The sequence below is a fragment of the Cucurbita pepo genome, chromosome LG03, assembly GCF_002806865.2.
Source record: "Cucurbita pepo subsp. pepo cultivar mu-cu-16 chromosome LG03, ASM280686v2, whole genome shotgun sequence".
In the NCBI taxonomy this organism is placed as follows: Eukaryota; Viridiplantae; Streptophyta; class Magnoliopsida; order Cucurbitales; family Cucurbitaceae; genus Cucurbita; species Cucurbita pepo.
This window is the reverse complement of record NC_036640.1, coordinates 2251645-2276192: the sequence shown is the minus strand read 5'-3', so window position 1 is coordinate 2276192 and position 24548 is coordinate 2251645. Positions and strand designations below refer to the sequence as shown.

Below are 24548 nucleotides of genomic sequence, written 5' to 3'. Positions count from 1 at the left end.
AAAGAGGGTAAAAAAAAATGATGATTTTGTTAAGGGTAAATGGGTAGGAAAGTGAAAAAGGGCGAAAGATAGGGTGCGAGTAATGATAGCATATCAATTGCAGTAAGCAATAATAATAATTTTGGGTACAAACTGAAGCAATTGCCTTTTATTGTTTTATGCAATTATTCTTATCCCCAATAACTTCTCCCCAAAATTCATTCATACTTTTTTTTTTTTTTTTTCATTTTTTTACTTTTAAAAATATCCTATAAATTTTAATTTCATTGAGTGTTTAATGGATTGCTCCACGTTTTTTTTTTAATGAATTTTAAAAATTTATAAACAAAATTTGCAGTATTTATTTAATAATTTGAAATCAGTCGAAAGAAAATTTAAATCATGGTTTAAATTTGTGTTCTTACTATATATATATATATATATATATATATATATATTGATTTTTTACTTTAAACTTTAGTCTAAGATGTATGCTTAATTATTATTTGTTGTGATTCAACTAGGGGATAACAATGTGCTTAGTTTAGGTCTCATTGAGTTTATGTCATTGAGTTTATGACATGAACACTTAGAAAAAAAAAATTAAATATTTGAGGAATAAAATTAGTTTGGGTCGTTTATGACATGAACACTTAGGAAAAAATATTAAATCTTTGAGGAATAAAATTAAAACCGGAAAAAATATTAAATCTTTGAGGAGTAAAATTGAAACTTTCAAAACTTGGTTAAAAACCAATGCTTAGTGTCATGACCATGCTTGTCTAAAATGTGTTGCCCATAGCTGATTTGCTCGTTAGGCTAGAGCAAGCGCTGCAAAATCATTAGTCCCATTGCTAAGAAAAGTGTGATTGTGATACCTAACACTTTTTTTTCACCCAAAATTAAGCTTTAGATAATGCTGAAATAACTCTAATGACATGGGTTATTACGACTAGGATTTGGTGTATTATGGAGCTAGCACGTAGGAATAACATAAATGCTTAGTTCTCATTTTGATCTCTCTCGACTTTAAAGTTGTCATAGGTAGGTCTCTAAATCATTATGAAAACTTTCTAAATAGTCTCCAAACTCTTTAGACTCAACTATTTTTATTCGAAAGGAAGATTGAAAAGTTAGATTATATCTATGACCAAAAGATTAGAGGTTCGAATCTCCACTCTCACTCATTGAACTAAAACAAATACCGCCCGATCTCAAGTTTGACTCAAATAACATAAATCTTTCCTACGGAACATGATTTAATCTCTAATAACAATATTGTAGGAAGAGTACAATCACAGCAAAGACAACAAATGCAAAGGAAGAAGAAACAAGAAGGGGATCATATCTTCAATATAAGCAAATTTGAGAGAACCAAAATCCCTGAAGAAGTAGTTGGTAACTGGAAAAATGAAAAAGCAGCTGAATCTCCACCGTGCGGTAGGGAGGCAATGAAAGATAGTTTAGAAGGAGTGTGCAAAGACATTTCTTGGGGTCTAAAGATGGAAGTGGGAAGAATAGGAATGGCTTTACAACATCAGATTTTTGGGGACTTACTTGAAGAGTTAGTTAAAGACCATACATTTACTTGTACTTCGCTGCCATTTGAAGCTTGCAGGAGAAGACTTTGTTTCTAGTGTTCTCGACTTTATTCGGTATTTTAGTTTATAGACGTTGTTTATCATTCTCTCCATCATTATTATTATTATTTCTTTATGTTCAACGGTAAAAAAATTCAAAATTCCGTTCCTTGGATCCAAACATATATCTTAGTAAGTTACGCAATTTTCAAGTCAGCTTATGAACGTTTATTAGTAGTTACAATATATATTTTTTTACATTCGAGTCCGATGCTTATTGTATATTCTTATGCATAACAATTCTTTGCTAAAATATAAAAGATTTGATGTGCATTTTAGAAGGCATGCGAACTCAATGGCCTTGATATCCTTTCTAGAAATTATTTGTGGGTACGAGGGACATTAATGAATTTTTTTTAGTACTATCGTATTCACTTTGTTTACGAATCTAGAATTTTTAAACTAATAGTAAACCGTACATAAAATTGAACTATTAATTTAATACATTGCAATAGTTTTTAACAGCAAATTTATTTACATCTGTAAAAGGCATATATTAGTATAAAATAATATGAACAACAATAACATATAGAACTCTAATGCAGACGAACAAGCCTGAGACCATCAACATTTGACATAAGAGCACTACAAGTCACAGTTAAGCAGGGAGCTTGAAGCACCAACAGAGTGGGTGGTGGTGGTGGTGGTAGCACTGGCCGACGCACCAACAGAGCACTGAAAAAAAGGGCCGCTTTTGAAGCAAGGAAAACAAACACCGAAAGGTTTTCAAAGGGAAATTTAGAAGGGGGTGTACCTTAGAAAAAAAATGTCAAAGATCAAGAAGGAAGATAATTTGTGTAAATGCCAAGTCCACCGTTACCCGATATTGTCCTTTTTGGGTTTTCTCTTTCGGACTTCCCCTCAAGATTTTTAAAATGCGTTTGTTAGGGAGAGGTTTCCACACCCTTATAAAACTTCGTTCTCCTCCCCAACCGATGTGGGATCTCACTTGGGGAGGAGAACGAAACAAGATGTGGAAACCTCTCCCTAACAAACGCGTTTTAAAAACCTTGAGCGGAAGCCCGAAAAAAAAGGCCCAAAAAAGACAATATCTGCTAGTGATGAGATTAGGCCGTTACAATTTGAATAACCTTCAAGACAATGACAACAAACAAGTCGACCGACTTAAAAAGATTTCACTTGAATTCATTCATCAATCCCGCTACTATGAGAAAAGAAAATAATCTAAGCAAAGCAATAACCCCACACACTTGACTTGAATAAAAGAAGCAAACATGAACATGCAAATGCACAAAAAATTAGACCACTGAATATAGTTGAAACAGAGAAAGAATTATGATGTCACCCACAGGAGGGTTAGTAAATGGAGCACAAAATTGTCACATTATTCAACGGCGAATGAGAACTATAATAATAAGTACCAAATACACAGAGCAAGGGCTTGTTTGAGCGGTTCTTTTATTGGCTAACACAGAAGGCCACTTGGAGGATTCAGAGCATCTTCACTCCGCAACAAATCAAATTTGCTGCACAGATCTGCTGCTGTCAGCTCATTCACTAGATAACTCACATTCAATGCCTCACTTGTTAAGAGCTGAGTTGAGAAAATCCAATATGAAAATGCTTGAGACAAGGGAGTTCGAAGCCATTACCTACAACTTCACATTACCAAACGCTCCCTTGAAGGAACCATAAAGTGGCTGTGATCTTCTGAAGCTGAAAATATCATCTATTTTTACTGTGTCGGGTTGAAGTGGTTGATCTAGATCTGCAGAATACTCTGAAGAGTGAAGGTTTCCGTAAACCCGAACACTTAAAGACCTCTTACGAGCTGCACCAACTTTTATATGTTCATTGAAGAAGTTGATCAAATCCTGATGTGTGAGTGTCTTTAATGCCGCAACCTGGTTAAAACCAACGGTAATAGCCAACAGTGCATATCATGCCCCGAAACATTGTATGAAAAACTGGAGCATAATAATTTGATATCATACCTCTGATTCTCTCCTGTCGAATTTCATTGTCCCATCAGCAATCTCTCGCCAGTAAAATCCAGATTCCTCCCTCAAGTTCTTGAATTTCTCAAGCTTCATATCTACTAGAGCATTTACATTGCTCTGCACAACCACCATCCATAACAGGACGATTAAGTATAAAGCATGTGTATCCGAACAGGACTATAGAGCATTTATGGCTTGCAGTCACGATGAGGTTTGTATCCGAACCAGGCAAATTTCATGAGCTAAACTTGTAATTTAACACTTTTTATTATTAAATTTGTCACGTCAATAACTTTAATAATAAAATTCAACACATCATTGCTTTAAATTAACTAATGGAAATCGAACTTCGAGGACCTAATTTTAGTATTTCTAAGCCTAACGGACAAAAGTGCTAGATTTTGAAATTTAAGGACCTAAGATTTTGACACTTCGGAATAAACTGTCCTATTGTCCACCAAATTTAAAGGGCAAAAATGATAATGTTTCCTTAAAAAGTTTATTTTGTCAGAAACCATGAGGCCACCACATTGTTAAGACGTCACATACAAATGGTAACTTAACACTGCATATCATATGAGTTATAGAACTAATACAGTGCAATTACTGCTCTCACCTTGAATTCTTCAATGGTCATATCAACGAGCTTCTTCTCAAACATCTCTAGGAACGATTCTACTCTCAAATCAATATTTCGAGGACCCTGCCACATCAAAATAAGGATAAAATCCATGACATGTCAAGGATACGGTAGCAGATGAGATAATGATACATACCTTGACAGTGGATTGAATAATAAATTGAACTCCACGTATACCAGAGTCGTTCCTGTATTTGAAGATAAATTAATTACACGGTAAATATTTCAATAAAGGTGAGTTACAAAATGTTCTAACCTTTGCATTAGAACAGTAATATAGCCAAGTTGTTCAACAGTTCTAAGCTGATGAAAAGCTGCTTGTTTTGCCACAAGAGCAAAAAGCTGAAGCTTCACATTCTGTAGGAAATCATCTCGATGCACCTAAATATTGAAGAAAGGGTGCTTAGCAAATTGCATCAAACCTTAAACCAAAGAAGAGTTAAGGAGGAATTCCGAGTAACGGAGTGAGTTCCTTTCTTTTCTTATGCATAAACTGTACTATCAACATTATACCTATACTTTTTAATTTATCATTTTTCACTGTAGTGAATTAGTTTCATTACATACACACAAAAGAGGAAAGTAAAACACAGAAAATACAAAAGAAAAATATTCATATTAAAGGAAAAGAAGTGAATTAGTTTATAACCTGAATATAGTGGACAAGAGCGGAATTTTCATCGTTTGGATTGAGACCCTCTGCTGAATAGAAATAACCAATGCCCCTCTCAAGCTTCACAACTCTATTGGTTGGATGCTGTGATGGATATAATGGTCGTGATATTGGATTTGTCCCCTTGAAGAACATATCTTCAATGTGTTCGATCATTGTTTCGGATTCATTCCTTTCAATGTTTCCTGAGTAATTAACCATTAAAGCCAAAAGCTTGTGATCCGTAAGATAGTCAAGACGAAAGAGAAAATGATACAGACCTGCAATATAACATTCCAAGTAGGCACTTGAGAGCAAAGTGGGAGCAAATTTAACTAGATCTTCTGCCCCCAAATGTGGAAGGATTGCAAGTTCCTCCATTAATGGCCATGTGTGATCTTGAAGTATTAACGAACAATAGTACAAAGCCTGCTGATATGGCTTCTGAAACTTGAAATTTTGGTACTCCTTTAACACAGTTTCCTGATAGAAAGATCGAATGTTAGATAAGACACTTCTTGAACAAATGCACCCCCTAAATTTGGTGACTCAATTTTTTTTCCTTCGTAGTTGAGGTATTTAAATATTCAATTCTGTACGTACTCTTTTAAATAAAGAAAATTTGAATATTTTATTGATTGAATGAATGAAAAAGTATAATATTATTGGTTTAGTTCTAAAATCCTTGACTGAACGATGCAATCACTTGCCATACCGTATTATTACTAGTCTTTTTTTATCTACTGAAATTTAAATATTTCAATACTTGATAGTTATTATTCAAGTTCCAACTCTAATTAATTAAGATGATAAGATTTCTATGTTTAGAAACTTATGCAAATGAATGACAACAATACCTTGATGACGAGAAACCTATCAGGTTTCACACTGAAGTTTGCAATTTTTTCAACTATAGTTTCCAATAGAATCCTTAATTTGTGGTTGTAACCAATCAGAGTCACCTAAAGAACAATAATGAAAAACAACAGTGAAATTAAGAATTTTATGGGAAAGTGACAAATTGCGGTACTAATGATCTAGTATCCGTTTTGAGAGATCATTCATCAGAATAACTGTGAGCATATCACAAAAATGAGTACTTTTTAGCAAATTACCGGTAAGATTATGAAATATGTACTCTATTTATGGTCCAAAACAAAATACTTGTTCCATTTTTATCAACTTTCTTAGGATATGAGAACAAATTATACACTTTCTACAAAGCATTATCAACTACCTGAACCAGATAGAACAAAAATGAAGAGAGTAACTGAATAGCATTCAAGTAATCCAGCAAAGTAAATTCAACTTAAAAAAGTATTTACGGATCTCATAAAGCTACCATGAGTTAGCTCCTTGTGGTTTGAAGTCAATGGTGTGAGGCAAAAATGTACACAAACATAGCAGCAACTAAAGCCTCTCAAACATAATGCTGAATATTAACCTGTTCCTTTAAGCAGAATTTTCATCGAATGCAATGAAAAATTACAACAGCTTACCAACATGTCAGAAGAATAATTGAAACAAAATACACTAGTCCAAACCAAACAAGCTCGAAAAGAAAAAATCTTAAGAAGGTACCTAAGCTTTACAAATGATAAAGGCCTAACTTGAAAGATCTACGAGTCAAGTAAGTTCTAATCCACTTCTTCAAGAAAAGAAAAAAAAAACATCTTAGCTATAAGTTACACTATTTCAGGACAGCTACTAGCAAGAAAAATCGCCCAAGAACTTTTATGTTCTCTGGAAACCGGAAGCAAAACCATTATAGAGAACTACAGGAGAAACAAATCCAGAAAGAGGAAAGAATAAAGAATAGATTGCCTCAAAACCACATTCTTTGACAAGAGCTATAAGTTTGCTATCAACTTCATCTCTTTGAAAATAAAACATCTAAAACTAATTCATCTTCATGCACTAGAAACAAAATCCAGCATAAACTTCAAAACTTATAAGCTTTGACAACTCAGATACTATACCCTTTGCTTCAAACATCTCAGCAAAAACCAATTCCATTGCTTTTAGAATCAAAACAATAAAGTGCTAGGAAATCAACCTTTAAAATTACCTATTCTACCATCCTTCACATGTTTCTCTCAAAAAATCCTAAACTAATAGATCTGACCAAAGAGGATACTTGTTGAAAATTCTTTGATTTCTTTCAAAACAAACTGTGTATGAAGAAACTTCAATCCATCGATAAGAATGATGAAGAAGACAACTTGCTCCTTAAATACGACATAGGAATCTGAGGAATCTTAAAATGGTGGGTTAGCCGGTCCAATAAGATGAAGAGGCATGCAAAGAAACACCAACAAAGGACCTTATAGAAAATTCCTTGATCCTTTTTTAACTTGAGATTTGAAGGAAAATTAACTTAACACCAACTCCTTGATCTTTTAGCTAATCAGGTTTTATGTATCGCCACTTTTACATCATTGAAAGAAAATTCCTATTCTGGAACAAAATGGTACCTGGAAACCAGAGTCTGCAGGGCTTATGCCATAATACAGTCCAGCAACCTGAGCACTATAAGCTGCAAGACAAGAAAGATTTAGCTTCCATCCCTTAGGATGCTCATAAGTTTTGAGTATAGTTTTGGTCTGTATTTAATTATTTTGAATTACTTAACATCACATTAACACAAATATGACAAAAGGTATGCATTAGTGAAATCTTAGGAACCAAATGGAAACTAAACTCAAAACTCATGGGTAAAAGTGTAACATTTTAAAACTTAGGAACTAAATAGAAACCATACTCAATGCTCAAAATGCATGGACTCAAAAAGTATTCTTCCCTAAAAAATTAAATTAGAGAGGCATATAAAATAAAATATTTATGTAAAATTATAAATAAGGCCGTTAATACAAGGGAAGTTTCAAGAAGGATCGGCAGAAGATTATGCTATTCTCAGAAAAATTGACAGAAATTCAAACCAACAGAACAATAAAGGAAAAGAAAGAAAGAAAGAAAAAACAAGCCAAATACTTCATCAACTTGGAATAACTTACCATATTCATTCAGATAATCCATCAATAACCTCGTGAAAATTTCCGTTAGGACTTCTGCTTCTGGTGAGATGTCAGCATGGGGACATTTAAAATCAATCTTAACATATGCCTTGGGCGTGAAGAACATTGTGTCAGGTTTGTACCATATTGTCGAATATGATGACTTTCTTAGCAGAATTGGAAACTCCACCTATTTCAACAGCCAACTATATTAGGAAAAATACAAACCAAAAAAAGGAATAACATTTTCTTAGTATGAATTGAAGTTCATATTAAACCTTTTCACATGCACCCTTGAGTGATAAATCAGTAGGGATGAAAACGTTTGAAGCTGGTAGATGCAATTTTACATCAGGAGCAGATTGTATCCAATCCTGCAGACAGTAAATAAAACCGTAGTTTCATTTCCCTTCAATAGACTTACATTTTCAAAATTAGTAAATTTGATAGAGATTAGCATAATCCTCTACTCAATTGAAATAGCATAAATTTTTAGTTCCAATTCTAGATTAATTTTTTAGAGCTTGACTTTTTCAAAAGTTAGTAATTTTGATAGAAATTTTGTGTTGGAATTAGTGATTGGATTTGGATGTGACGAAAGGCTTAAATAAAAGTAAAAATTACAACGGTCATCAATCTAAGGTCTCATTTGATAAAATCAAAGTTTTAGGATAGATTTTAACTCATTTTCAAATGCAAGGGTAAAATTGAATTTTTCCCAATTTTTTAAAAGTTTCTCCTAAATTTGTAATCGAAATACACATTTCTAATAAAAACAAAATTACTATTAAACGACAAACCTGAATCAAAGGGCCAGAAATTTTCTCGATGGAGTAAGCAGTTCCATACCACTGCTCAACCTTATCGGTCTTGCCTTCAAAGTTCTTCGACTCCCAAAAGATGCTACAGAACATAAATTAATCATGTTGCAATACGTTTTCTATAATAGGAAACAAACATTTTATTGATAGATAAAATATGAATTATTTATTTAAAAAAAAAAAAAAAAACTTCCAATCGGCTAAAAAATTATTAAGACAATCTTAATTTCCAAAGAGAGTAAAATTTACAAAATTATAATGCAGCCACTACACCATGCTGTTTAGGCAAACGGTTCAGTAGAAAAAGTACCTATATTAGATAATTAACAAACTCTAAAATATTTCAATTTGAATTAGGAAAAACATTGAGTTATTTCTTCCTTAAAAATTCAACTAAAAAAAAAAAAATATATATATATATATATATATATATATATATTAACGGAATTGGGTTAAGGTTCTCCAAGCACGGTGGTTTAGGAGTTGAACATTAGAGGGCAAGAAAATAATGCTCTGATGGAAAATGGCTTCAATCAAATAACACAATAAGGGGAACCAAACCCCAAACTGCAAAAAGGGACTTCAATCCCAAACTAAGGTTCAATCCCAAACTAAGGCTTTGTCTAGTTGGGTCCTTTTTGTTCTTGGAGAGCTTGTTTTCTTCTATTTTGGTTATTTTTGGCTTTGAAATTTTACTGAAGTGAGGTGTTTTGTTCTAATCACTCTCTGTGGGAGTTTGTATACTCGAGCTTTATAAATTTTTTCATCATTTCAAGGACAGGGTTTTAGTAGGAAAAAAAAAGAAGGAAGAAAATCAAGAAAAAAGATTAAAATAATTACATTACAAAATTCAAAATAAAGTTTGTTAAATAAAATTTCATTAAGCTTCCCAACTCAAACAAAACATAAATAGTTCATACTTATTCATGTCTTACATTTGATACCTGTACAAATCGTTTCGTATAATGTTAATTATACTATTAGCAACAACAAACATAAACTACATTTCAGAATAACCATGAAGGAAACAAGGGGAGAGAAGAAACAATGAGACCAGTGATCTGTCTTATTGTAAACAATTATAAGGAATAAATGTATACAGAAAAGATAATATCCTGTTAAATGTCAATTACGTCTCATTATTCTATACACCGTTTCCATTTTAAGGCTTTTAATGCTCAGTGAGAATCTAACTGACCAAAAACTTACCGGACATTATCTACAGAAAGCTGATCCAGAACCATTCCTATCAAGTTTGGATTGAACTTCGAAGGCAAAGACGAACCAACTAGCCAATCCTCCGGAGGATAGAACTGTGACAGATTCCAAAGCAAGCATTTAGACTTTCTCATCAAAAACTGCCCTTTATTTAATTTAAGAAACAAAAGCTTTTTCCGTGATGAATTCAGCACCAAGGAGTTAAGTGAAAGCTAATTCAATAGGTAAGAATAAAATAGACGAGATATCCAATGTTTTATTTTCTTAAATATTGGAATTTGATCATGCTCATGCCATTTCACCTGCACGTCATGTCATGCTAGTACCCATGTTTATGCCTATGTTTGCTACTTCAATGGGTACAAATAAAATATTCGAGATAGCCAATGTTTTATTTTTGACTAAATTATAGAAAATACTCCTTACCTTTGTACTTCGATTCAATTATTAAAAATTTCAGAAACTTCTAAATTTTTTAAAAAATTAAAAATACTTTTCTACGGATTCTATTAGAAATTGCTTTCAAAAGCAGTCCTGAAATTTCAGAAGTTTTATAAATACACCCTTAAACTTTCAAAAAAAAAAAAATTCAAAAAGTTGTATTAATACCCTTAATATTCCAAACAAAAGTTTTAAAATGCTCTTTGTCTTAGTATATAGATAGAAATCGTTTATCTACACTCCATCACCTCCCTCTTCTTACTTCAATTTATGGCTTCACACTTTCCTATTTTCCTTTTTTTTCCTCCCTTCTTTTATACCCTCTTACTCCCCTTCTTTCCCAATCTCTTAAACTAGCTCCTTCAATCAAGAAATATAGGCTTTTTCCCTCCCTTCTTCTATACCCTCTTACTCCCCTTCTTTCCCAGTCTCTTAAACTAGCTCCTTCAATCAAGAAATATAGGCTATAGCGGAGAATAATAGAACCATAAAGGAACCTTAGGATTTTGATGGTTTAACAAGATTGTACTTAGCAGTTGAGTTGAAATTTAGTATATTTATGATTGCTTAAGCAAGGAAAAAACAAAGAGAAATGGAGGAGCTTTAGAGATTAAGGAACGAAAGAACGGGATTAAAGTGTATAAAAAATGTGAGAGGAAAAATATGAGAATGAAGAAATGTATAAAGAACGGGATTGAAGTAGAGAAGAGAGAGAAAATGGAAAAAGGAAGTGATGGAGTATAGATAAATGGTTTCCGTCTATAAACTAACAATAATGATGTTTTTAACCATTTTTTTTTTTGTGAGGTTAAGGAAATTAATGTAACTTTGAAAGGTTCATGGCTGTTTCTGAAATGAGGTACAAAAAATTTCCGTCTATATACTAATGATAAGGATATTTTTTTAAAACAAAGTACTTACGTTTTCCATCCAAAAACTTTGGAAAGAGTATTTTTGAGAGTTTTTTTAAAGTTAATAATAATGAAACTTTGGAAAGTTTAAGAGTATTTATTAACAAAGTACTGACTAATCGGTCTTTATTTTTTAAAAAATGAAATTTGATCATGTTCATACAATTTCATCTGCATGTCGTGTCATGCTAGTATCCCATGTCTATGCCCATGTTTTAAAACCTTTAGTGCATGTAGACAAGCAATCTAAACGACAGACCAGTGGAACAAGAGAGAAACTTTTTGACCCACATGCGTGGTTTTAGGGTCATTCACTGAAGTTTACGTCTAAAGTTAAATAAGAGCAAACTATTCTTTTGATCTCTGAAATTTGGGGTTGACACTAATTTCCAAACTTCGGAAAATAGTTTGAAATGGTCTCTGAGTTCAAATTGGCAGATCATGTGGCAATAAGACTACGAACAAATCAGAATCTGTCTACATTCTATTACTTGCTCGTATGAACATAAAACCAAATACAATTTAAAAATGATACTCGAGAAGAAAACAATGGAAGGAAAAATGATACTCCAGCCACCATGTTTGTTGTATACGGCGGCTAGTTTGAAGTGCAGGATACTCAAACGACTAGGCAATTTTTCAATAAAAGACAACACTTGGTGAATGAAACTTGTCGATCATTTCCAATGTATTTCATATATTAAACCCAGAAGAAGACAGGCCAATTTTTCAACACAGAGGAAGCCTCCCGCAGTTTCAAATCCCAAACAAAGGTTAGAGGAAGGCCAAGGGAGGTTCTCCCTTCATTACCTAAAACGAGGGACCTCCCTCATTTCAAATCTAAATGATCTTCGTTTGTTCAGATCTACAACGAGGGAAACTAAACGAGGGACCATCCTTCATTACCTAAAATGAGATGCCAACTTACATTGTCCACTCATAAAAATAATGTCAAATTATCAAGTCTAGTTAGGACAAAGCTAACACATCATTTTTCGTTAGTCAACTAAAGGTTAATATGGACTCAAGGACTACTTAGAACCATTTTTCAAACCTAGGGACAAAAAGTGTACCTGTGAAAACCTCAATGATTAAATAGATACCAATTTCAATTTTAAGAACCAAAAGTGTATTTTGCCTATTAAGTAATGCAAAAGAGAAGGAGCTTTAAAATCTAGGAGAAGTAGTGGAAAAAGACAACTGGTTAGAGTAAAAATTTAAACACTTAAGAATGGATAAGACACAGTGAGCATTCAAAAGATTGATATTGGTATCTTTTCACCAAATAATTACGAAGGCCACCATACAATAATACACAGCGCAAATATAGAACAATGTCCAGCCAAATCAAAAATTTCAAACCTAGGCTAGGCAAAAAAAAAAAAAAATAAAGAATAACATGCTGTTCTCCTATGATTTATAGAAATAACAAGAAATAAAGAGAAAAAATCATTCCACAAATTTTATGACGAATGGTTATTCGAAAAAATTATAAATACCTGCATATTTAATGAAAGATTGACTACATAGTCAATTGGACGAATTTTATCTTGATAATGGAACTTCGTCTCACAAATAGCTGAAAGCTTGATAAAGGTAGAGTTGTCTCAGAATCTTTGTGAATCAAAAGAACAATAATAACTATATAAAAAATGTGGACTGTAAATAGGAAGCAAAAACGGGAAATTTTAATTAAAAGATGGCCATGTCACACATTCTTTTTATTTAATACAATAAAATGTTGATATTCTCTTATTTCAAGAAACTAAATAACTCATCATCTGCCAAGCTGTATGCTAAAAAATATAAAAGAAATAAATGAATAAATTTTGGAAAAATATGTGGATGGGAGTTCCCTCTATATTTTCTTTCATGGCGTCTGCAATGTCAAACACCATAAGAGGTTTCAAAAAATCCAAAACCCCGCCCTCCCAAAGTTAACAAACACACACACACAAAAGTACAAAAATCTATGCTGCTCAAAATTACTTTAATTAGCTTATAGCACGCTAAAGGGGTTATAGTAATGCATGCACATACCTCATCAAATATCCATTGGCAAATACCAGATTCCTTCAAAAGGCTGATGTATTTAAAGAGAAGCCCAACAACATCCTGCATGTGTTCTACAACGACATCAAGGGAATAAAATTTCAGATTAAATTAAGGATGATTATTAGAAAGAGAGAGAAAGCGAGTAAGTACCTTGACCAACATCAGTGAGATCTATTCCTACTTTGAAAAAGGAAAAATTCATCGTGGAATCAGATTCCCCGGCTGAGAGACCTGTTGCCCACCCTGTATTATTTTCCCCCACAATATAAAATCAAATCAGTTTTTTAAAAAAACGATCATAATAGTTAAGGCAATGAATTTTTTTTATAAGAAACAAGAAACTTTTCATTCAAGAAGGAAAAAAAAAAAAAAGGACAACCTGATGGGCCAAGGAACAAGGGGCCCCTCCCCAAAGGCAATTAATTACAAAAACACCTTTCAATCTAAGCTGATGAAGAAAGTGAAGTAATTGCAAAGAGCTTGTGTTGGCTATTCCAATTAGAGGCCATGAACTTTACACAGTCACCAAAACAAAAAAAGAGATGAACTTATCTTTAACAATTATATAGCCTCTTTCCTTCCAAATTCAAATCAGCCACAAAATAACCTTAACCATGTTAGTCCACTGATATAGGCATTCATACTTTTTTTCAATAAAAGAACCGCAAACAGCGAGAAAGGCTCCACCAACATAGAGTGGGTAACCAAAAAGAAAACAGAAATTTACAAAAGGAAACCCAATTTTGGAAACCCAAATAAATAATAGTTCAACATGGAATTAATTAAGATAAACCGAGGATATTCACTCCAACATGATGTCGTCTAATATGATCAAACAAACAACTCAATATATGAAAGTTGAAGTCCAAATCTCACTCTTGAAAGTCTAAAACTTTTTGTTAATATGTACAAAAACGCACCTAATGTTTTAAGAACATAATACAAGGACCCTTCTCCTTCATGGCCAATAAGATGACCCAGATACCGGCATGGCCCTTCCTTGTAATGATGAATCTCAGGAGTTATTGGCCAAACAATTCTCAATTTATGACCTTGTTTAATTGGGATGGCTCTAACAAGAACCTGAAACGCAGAGAAAAAATATACGGTGGTGACCAGAAGTAGTCACAATTTTTAATAAGAAACAAAACCCTTCCAAATAACGAGAGACAGCCACTTCAAAATCCATATAATAAACATCGAGAAGAAATCACATCAAAATTAAAAATCAAGTCCATAGCATACATAATCCTTTGTCAGCAGATCATTAGGCGTGATGCAATACACATACCTGAAGATGTTCTGACATGCATGGCTGACCAGGAAAATTGGCGCGATTGCAGTTATTATTTGGAATATCTTGAAATATGTTTTCCACAAGGCTTTGTACTTTATCGAGGTTTTCTGAATATGGTAAAAATAAGGGATTCATACTTTATCAAGGATTTTTGGAATAAGGTAAAAGTACGAAATTTAAGTTGCTATTGTTTCATTCTACACAGTACAAAACCCAATTTATAATGGGCTGGATGAGTACTAACCTTTTGCATATACAACCAGATGCATGACATTGGATGAATAATTATTTTTATAAAATTTTAGAAGTTCATGCCTTGTATCCAGCCCTTTAGCTTTTGGTTGAACCTCTAAAGTGTCCCAATTCCCTGTGTAAGTAAAAATGTCTGGCACAATAAGGATACTTGTGGCCTTCTAAACGCTACCATCAAAGTGTAAACAATATGACAACCGAGAGGTAATTGCATGAGCTTAGAAGACTTTCCCCGGAATCATTAAATAGTTAAACTAATTCTAGAAATATTATCTGCCAGAAAAGTAGTCAATGTTAAAGTACAACTATTTTTTTTATGTATATTAAAAAGGAGATTGCTTAACTTGAACAATTTAATGAGGACGAAAATAAAAACCCAATGCCCCAAAAGTAAATAAATTGAACTTTCTTTGTCCACATGCGAATAATTCATATATTGAGATATGCAATAAAACTTGTCGACTTATCAAATCAATCAAATGCCAACTCTTATGAAATCCATATAATGTTATAACCTGTGCTGAATTTATGAAATGGATGACTTTCAGAACTTATATGTCTCTGAAGCTGCATAAAGTGATAACTTTTGGTTAGAAAGGAGAAATTTCTCTAAATATAAACAAGTCCAAACTTCTGACTAAAGAAAACGGGTAATTCTTAAAGATTTCATTTCATTTTCAGAATATTTTATCTTTACTTATATTAGATACTAATTTTATTGTATCTTATATTTGTTAGCTATTTTTCTTTACTCATTTTATCTATTTACCTTTTCTGAAGTTTCTTTTGTATTATCTTCTTGTAATTTGAGTTTTAGTGAATACATTGAATTTTCTTCCAAAAGCTATAATATTATTAAGTATTATGATTAGAAAACTATTAAGGTAACATTTATGCAGTTGAAAATCCTACGGTTCTGGAGAATTCCCTCTCTACGTTAACCACTCTATCAATTTGTTTCCATATTTCTGCAAAGCTGTACAGGATATTTCCTCAATTATTTTTCATGTTCATACGGAACATAGTCAAGCTACACAGTTATAATATAGGTCTTTCACAACAAAACAGGGTTCTTTATGGTTTGTAAGAGACTGAGGAGAAGAAATTTGTTGAAAACTCATGCTTGGTGTCATGATCAGTCAAGCATAGATTGTGACAATGAACAAAAATAAAAACAGAAACATTCTGCAATACTTATGATGCCTTATGCACAAATTTAACCGAAGAAAGTTATAGAAAATTAAGTGTGAAACAATCCAGTACTTGAGCATGGATTGTGATGATTTACAAGCGAGGACTTAGTTATAAGCCAAGGCAAGGTTGGGGTTAGGGATTATATGGCCAAGTGTCTACGTTATACAAGTGACTCAAGTGGAGCACAGTGCTCTCCATTTTTTTTTCTTTTTTCTTTTTTTGTTCTTAACTAGCATGAATGGAATTTGTTGGTTAAACCCACCCTAAATTTGGAAATAATTTCACCAAATATAGGCTCATCAATTTATTTTTCCATAGACAACCGGAGATTTCCTTCTCCATTTATATTATATATTTATGACGATATTTGATATACAGCATATTTTAATACCTCTCCGTGGGCTCTTAACTCTAATTTGTTTTGTAATTCTCCTTTATTTTTTAAACCATAATAAGTTTTTTGTACTAGCCACTTTTGATTTGGATTTCTTGAGAGACCACTTTTGTATTTTTCTTTTTCATCCTTAAGTTCACTTATCATTAAAAAAATATATATACAAATATGAACCAAAAAAAAAATAATAATAAATAAATCTACTTCCAAGTCAGCTTTACTTTGATTCTTCTTGATGAAAGTTGGCTTTCATTTAATTTTTTCAAAAAAAAAAAAAAAATCAATTTATGTCTCTAAACTTAGGAGGTCGTACCAATTAAAACCTCAAACTAATAATGGTACCAATTTAAACCCTCCATTTGATTTATAGATATTTTTTCTTAATTTTATTTAAAATCAACTCAAAATCACATAAGAAAATCATTCTTCTCCAAAAATCCCACCAATATAGGAAAAAAAAATTATCATGTAATTCCTTCTAAATAAGTAGAGAAAAATAGAGGAAAGGAACAGATGAGTCGCTCATATTCAATGAAAACTCACTACTATCTATTTGATTTTTGCAATTTTCTCCAATTTGCATTAATCCTTACCTTTAAAGAAGTGTTATACATAATGTCCAATAAACATATCTTCCGTTGGTATAGAAATGGGATCCCCAGTAGAGGATCCTCTTTTGAATTACGATGCATCTACTCTATAAAATTGAGGGGATAAATAACAATTAATCCATAATGGAAGATATAAACTTTAATATCGGCTCATCAAATAATCAAGCTGCATATGTAACATATTATGTATTTTATTACACTAATGAACTAGGCATAAAACATTGATCTATGTCTATTATGTATTTTTATCATTTTATTCCTATTTTTGTGAAAATAGATTTTTATTTTGGATATATTTATTTGTTTCAATTCTTGTTGGGTTAATCTGAGTACACATTTATTTTTCATTTCACCAGTCTCTAATCTCAATAATACTAGTAATGGTATGTATCTTGCATTTATTGTACATCCAAATAAGAAATCATGGGAGAAATAATTACCTGGTGCATTCTCCAGCCATCAGACAATAAATTCTTTTGATTCTCTGCAATTAAATGAAGCTTCCATTCAGAAAGATGAGAGTAGAAGAGGCCACACATAAAAAACAAATGTAAAAGTTACTCATAATATAAATTATAGAGAAAATAAGATTTACGACCCCTAATACTTTACTTTCGTCTGTTGGGACACTGAATTTCCAAAGCTCACAATTTAAACCCAATTTTTACTTTGTTACTTTGTTAGTTTATTAAATTATTAAATTAATTACAAAATTTCAAATAAAAAAAGGTCCAGTCTTTTTCTTCCTTTTAACTGGAACCCCATTCATCAATTTTTATGCATGCCAACAAAATCGAATCTAATATGTTTTCAGCTGCATGGACCATTTAGACATTTTCAACATCAAGTGTTTGATTGTAAGGTTTGAAGACTCAGCAAATCAAATAGATTAAATGTCAAAAACCAAAATATCAAATTGGGTTTTTTTTAAGCAAAAAAACAAAAGAAGTATATATATATATATTATTGTTGATAGATGATGTTCAAGGAAACTACCTACCCGAAAGAAGAAATAAAAAAACAACCACCAAATTAAAATATGATGTACACATGTATTACCAGAATCAACCGCTTTGATTTCTCTCATTGTAGCATCAGGCGACATTAAAGGTTTGATGAAAAATTGAGCAAATCTGGAAGTAGAAAAAGGTAAATCATAATCAGACAACACTGTGCAGGCAACGAGAAGAAGTGAAATACCATATACCTGTCCAAAGCCTCCTCAAAACAATCAACATTGACCTCAAAATAATAATTTGTCTGCTCAGATGCCGTAAAGGCATTCATGCTACCTCCATGCTATATGTCAACAGAAAAAACATAAAAAAAACATATTCAACAAAGCATGCACATGAAGAATTGAGAGAGTAATTTGACAAAAAGTAAACAATTAAGGTTAAAAAAACATTTTTTGCCCTAAACTTTTGTGAAGGTAGTCCCTGTATACTCACAATTTTGTAACAATATAGTCTCTGAACTTTAATATGTAACATGTTTATTTATTGATATTTGTAAGATGTAGTTCCTATGGTGAAAAATATTTATTGATATTTCATTAGATTTCTTTCATATGTAGCTTGTAAAATTATTAGGAACCACATGTGTTCATAAACTATAAAGATTAAGTCATTATATAAAAAACTGAAACTTCAATTTGATCGATAGGAGTTTCCTATCGAACAAAGACTAAATTGTTATATACTTGCTTATAGACTGCTACAGAAATGAAAGTAGATGTATCAAATTGATATAAACTAAAATTTAGGAACTAAATCATACTTTTTCTATTAAAAAAATTAGGGACCTCAAGTATTGTTCAACCAACTATTGATGACAATTAAAAGAAAAACAGAATAGGAAAATAGAGAAGTTGTAACATTCAAATCAATAGGGATCTCAATATTATTTTTAAAATAAGCCTTAAAAAATAAATAGAAGACTTATTACGTTCTAGAGCTACAACTATACAGTCAATAGTTAAATTACCATTAATTTCAATAAAATCATTTCCCGTCTTAAAAAATTACCATCTCAAAAATTTTAGCCATTAAGTAGGAGTTAATTTGATCGTTTACACTATTTCAAATACTGCCTCCAACGTGTGGATTTGAATATTTGATTGGAAAGCAATCAAAAAAATCTTTAAAGCCAAATCAATTTAGGATCCTCTCGAGCTCATCAAAATGAAGCTTCAAAATGGTGTTATTCGTNTTTTTTTTTTTTTTTTTTTTTTTTTTTTTTTTTTTTTTTTTTTTTTTTACGGTTATTCTTCCAACGCCATTTGTAACAATTGGAGGATTTGCTTGTAGAATTTCAGAATCTTGGGGTGCTACATTTTTTTCCTGTACTCCTTTGTTTCTATTTCTTAGTCTACACTTTGTTTACTCTACTTTCTTGTGCTCTCTAATAACTTCAATCATTAATGAGAGGCTTTGTTTCTTGTTCAAAACATTGGAGAATTTTATTCAGTTCCAAACACATAAATATGCAAGAAATGTCAACCCAACATCTTTCACATTAAAACATTTTTAAATCTACTTCTGACCTAAAAAAAAAGATTAATATTTGATACTGTAATGCAAGGTTGACAATCTAAACAGGACTTCTTTCCTTGTCCAGATATAGAAAGCGTTGGTTTCACAGGTACATGATACAACTAATCAGTAAATATGAAGAGAAATTTAATAAGTAGCCATTTTATAGAAAAAACAACATATTGGAACTCCAACTCATAAATAAAAAGACTGAAACAAGAGAATTAAGTTGTTTTCAATTATCCAAAGATATATTTTGATAAGAAACCTGGAATCTGTATTATGAACAAAAAAAAAGAGGGGAGATACACCTAAAGGGCAGGGGGAAGAGAGACCCCTCCCTAGCAAACTAATCACAAAAGAGCTTTCCAATCTTAAAGAACCGAAAAAATAGAATAATTACAAAAGAATTTACTATTTCTATAGCACCACCAAGAAGCAAAGAGCTGAACACTGAGAAAAAACTATTAAAATGCTCAAACTTCTGTTCAAAATTTGGCTGGTTTTTTTCTTTCAAAATTCGGCTGGTTTTTTCTTTCCAGCAGCACCACGAAAGAGATTTAACACCAATGCTCCCTAAAGCTCTAGCTCTTCCTTTAAGGCCACAACCATCCAGGGCTTCCAAAAACCATACTTCTATACGCTGAGGAAGACATAAAGACAAGCCAAAGATATTGAAGAAAAAGCTTCATCTTTTTACTCATAAACGTACAGTTCAAAAATAAAAGGTCCAACGAGTCTTCACCCTGAGAACATAAGCAGCACATGGAGAGAGACAAGTCAATTTTCGACAATTCCTTTGTAGCTTATCAGATGTTAAGGCTTCTGTGAGCAAGGACCATAGGAAAACCTTAATCTTTTAAGGAATTTTATCTCTCCAGATCAGATTGATAAGAGGGGACTTAATGATAGGCCTTGTTTCAGTAAGTTTCACCAAGGTCCATCTCACACTGTCCTTGTCCGATTGAAGCTGCACTGAATCTAAAGTTTCTACCAAACGCATCCAACTATTCAGCCTTCTTTGAAGCTATGGTCCCAATCAAAATGACTTTCATTCCAGCACTTAGCAATAGTTGAATTTTTTGGGTTTGAACCCATATATATACCAGGGAACAGGATCTTTCGGGGTGCTTTCTCCCACCCAAATCTCAGTCCAAAATCTGATTCTATTTCCCTTTTTTTCTTTGTTCTTTTTTTTTTTTTCTTTTGATAAAAGACAACTTCATTCATGATTGAAATTTACAAAAGGATGTAATATTCATGGTGTTTACAAAAGACCTTAGACAGTTTACACCAAGATATAACTTGGTATACAATACTGTCAAAAAGTTTTGAATAAGTCGGTGTCTTTTCTGCAAATATTATCTGATTTCTTTCTTTCCACAGATTCCAAAAGAAAGTCATGATGAAGTTTATCCATAGTAGGGCTTTTGCATTCTTGAAAGGGTGGTACGTTAATGTCATATCCAATAGATCCTTTACCTCCCTAGGAAATGTGAGATGTCAGCCGAATATATTGGAATCGTTATCCAAAAATTCTAAGCGTATGTGCATTGCATGAATAAGTGGTTTTGTGATTCGTTTTCTTTCTTGCACAATGGACACCAATTTGGAGAAAGGGTGATGTAAGGCATTCTTTTTTGAAGATTTTCACTTGTGCTAATGGCTTTATGCGCTCTTTCCCAAAGGAAGAAATTCACCTTTTTAGGCTGATGTCCTTTCCATACTATCTTTGCTAGCATGGGATTTATTGCTTCTACTTTTTCCTCTATGTCCATCATCAAGGATTATGTAGAAAAGACCCCATCGGCGCTGGGGAGCCAAGTCTGTGAGTATGATTTGTTTGACAATACCACAAGGGTAAGGTCAAAGCTTAATTCGGCCCATTCCATTGCTTCATTATCCTTTAAATTCCTACCAGGCTTCAGGTCCCAGAATTTGTTGACCACATTCCACGATTCTATCTCCTTTCAAAGCCTTAAACTTCAAGAAATTTTTTAAAAAGGCACACTTTTAGTTACATCCCACATGATAATCCACCCAAAGGGGTCAAAGCATAGAAGCTTATGATCAATTTCTTCTAGATGATGCCAAAGTAGATCTCCAAAGCCATTTGAGGAGCAGGGCATTCTTTCTTCGTAAGTACAAGCCTATTCCCAAACCTCCATAGAAAAGTGGGAGAGAAGTCCATTTCCATTTTACTAAATGGTTGCAAGCTTTGGAGTCTCCACAATCGCAGAAGAAATTTTGAACCAGCCTATCAATTTGGTGATCTTTCTTGGAACCTTTTGCAGGGAAAAGTAGATGAGAGATACACTGCTTAGCACTGATTGGGCAAGAGTTAGTCTAGCCCCCTTTGAAAAATCCAATCTTTCTAAACTTTTCGACCATTGGCTCCCAAAAGGAAGAGGCCCTATAATAACCTCACAGCCCAACAAATCAGCATATCTTCCACTTCTTGCAAACTGATTATCATTGTAGGAATTTTTTCAAGGACCTTAAGAGCCTTTGAGAGGGGAATCATAGGACCTTTAGAAGGGTCAAGAATCTCATGATGTTTGTTCTTTTTTTAGGCTCTATTTCTGGGCTTCAATGAGAACTTTCTTTTTAATTATCCTTTGGGTCTTATCTTACTCAATTGGAACCTCTTTCTATCGTTTGGATCCCTTTTGTAGGCTTTTTTGTCGAGGGCTTTGCGTTTTTATATACCCTATATATATATATATATTTATATATATATATATATATATATATATATATATATATGTATGTATATATATATATGTATGTATGTATGTATATGAATGTTTAATTTTTCAAAATAAATTAACTGATTAAAAAACTTTCATAAAGCCTATGAAAGGATATGCGACCAGGGAATACAAAAGAAGTTTGCCCAAACAAAAAGGAGCTGAAACAAAGAAATCATAGACAATATCTTCAAATTTGTTCATAAAAACTCTTCTATAGCAAAACAAACAGAGAAAAGACAGAGTTGTACATTTTCATTGTACACTCCAAATTCTATTGAAGCACATGTATGTCTAGATATCATAACTTCATGTTTTTGATGTCCTAAACTTCATGCTGGGATTATCTACATTAGAGAAGAACTGATGAACCAAATAAGAGCAAATTAACCATGCTATCAGCATCCCATTAATTTCACATGCATGAATGAATGTGCAATTAGCCAAATGCATTTCTGTGAACAGTAATTTAGATACCTCTGTGATATATTTCGAGTAACTATCCTCCAATGGATACTTTTCACTTGCATAAAACAGCATATGCTCTGCCAAAAAAATTGTATATAAGTTCATTAAAAAGAATCCAAAATAAAGAAAATTGGCGTACTACTACAAAACACACCCCAGCAACTCCAATCATAAACCTCCCTTCTGTGGCTCTTCCTCTACATGTCAGTAGGCGAATTTTCTAAAAGTTGTTTCTTAAAACTGCCAGCATTATTTCTACTTTGTTAATTTAAAACAATATTTAAAGATATATTTACTTATTTTCTTTTCATTTATTTACTCTACATATTAATTTAAAATATCACACATTTAAAACAAAATATACTTCAGAAAATAATTGATGATTGAACAAATAACTTCAAATGCATCAATAAAAACTGCTTTTCAATAGTATCGTCTCAGAAAAGAACATTTGCTTCAGAAACTGTTTTTAGTCATGACTTTCAAACCAACGATTCATCTTATCAAATGTCTCTTTCTTTCTTTCTTTTTTCTTTTTTGAGTTCTATCTAATCTCTCAAATGTTTTACCATGTTTTAAATAATTAACTGTTCAAAAAATACACAAAAGCTGGCAAAGGATCAGAGAACAAGAGGCGTAAACATCACCAATGAAGGCCTAAATGAAGATAAGTGGGTTTAAGTTACAAAGTGAATCCAATGGATTATAAAAATAAATAAATAATAAACACACACACACACACACACACACACAACCAAGTTCTTACCAAGAAAATGGGCTAAACCCTCTAGCCCTTCGGGGTCGCTGAAGGAACCAACGTTAACAGTCATGGAAGCAGCACTCTGAAACTCAATCAGATAAACACACATGAATTCAAGAACACAGAGCCCTAATTTGAGCAACTTCACTCGGATGCACAAGACAAAAACAAAAACAAAACAATAACCAGATTGAAAAGAAAGAAAAAAAAAACAAAACAAATAACAAAAGTGAATGTCGGCTTTGCCTTGTCGGTATCAGGATCACTGACTAGCAGAACCTCAAGGGAGTTCCTGAGGACGATTCTTCTGTACTCTCTTTTGTCAGTACGAGGCTTCACTATGTCATGAGTCACCTGTTCCTTACCAACCGCCATTGCTTCTATCCCCACTTCAACGAACACAGAAATCCAGTAACACAAGATGAGTAAATTTCAGCGAAAAAAGTGAAATCATTCAGCAAAATTAGAGACTAAGAACGTATCTGCAATTACTTACACAGAGAAAGAGAGTATTGAATCGAAAACTCAGCACCTTGATCGGTGATTATACAAAGTCTTTGGACAAATTTTGCTTGAAACGATAATCGAAACCTGAGAGCAAATGGATTTTGACCGATTGGCGACGAGGACTTCAATCTGGATTTTATGTTTCTTCTGTTTTGGCCGTTATGGAATGGTACATTTACCAAAATACCCCTGGTGGGGATGACTAGAAAAGCCCCTTTTTCTTCCGTCCCAAAAAAAAATTAAAAATTAAAAAATATTAATTTTTTTAGTAATTAATTAAAAAATAAAAAATAAAAAAAATAGCCGCCTTCACTTTTGATTTTTTTTATTTTAAAAAAATCCAATAAATAAATAAGTCTTCGCTTATGTCAATTGTCATTAGTATACTTTTTAAAATATTTTTTCATTTTATATTTATTTTAATTATTTTTTTTATAGGTCTAAATTTA

At 32.4% G+C, this 24548-nt stretch overlaps 2 protein-coding genes across 2 annotated transcripts in view; one reads left to right on the top strand and one right to left on the bottom strand.

Moving 5' to 3' along the window:
- Window positions 1-1720, top strand: part of LOC111791339 — a 3529-nt gene extending 1809 nt beyond the window's left edge. The window contains exon 3 of the mRNA XM_023672630.1: window positions 1264-1720. Within this exon, the coding sequence (XP_023528398.1) occupies window positions 1264-1616 (353 nt within the window). The 3' untranslated portion in view covers window positions 1617-1720. The remainder of the gene's footprint in view (window positions 1-1263) is intronic.
- A 1135-nt stretch (window positions 1721-2855) lies between these two features.
- Window positions 2856-24237, bottom strand: LOC111790335 (insulin-degrading enzyme-like 1, peroxisomal). The gene is made up of 28 exons (XM_023671202.1): window positions 24089-24237; window positions 23839-23981; window positions 23599-23674; window positions 22842-22909; window positions 18288-18379; window positions 18140-18213; window positions 17521-17564; window positions 15397-15448; window positions 14874-14996; window positions 14624-14736; window positions 14253-14415; window positions 13483-13575; window positions 13318-13403; window positions 12777-12863; window positions 9917-10020; window positions 8687-8789; window positions 8165-8260; window positions 7887-8076; window positions 7347-7408; window positions 5730-5834; window positions 5154-5355; window positions 4870-5078; window positions 4477-4601; window positions 4357-4408; window positions 4197-4283; window positions 3575-3697; window positions 3233-3484; window positions 2856-3106 (listed from the first exon to the last, which is right to left on the bottom strand). The coding sequence occupies exons 2-27, from the start codon at window positions 23965-23967 to the stop codon at window positions 3233-3235; spliced, it is 2910 nt and encodes a 969-aa protein (XP_023526970.1). The 5' UTR covers window positions 23968-23981; window positions 24089-24237; the 3' UTR covers window positions 2856-3106.
- Between the last annotated feature and the right edge of the window lie 311 nt (window positions 24238-24548).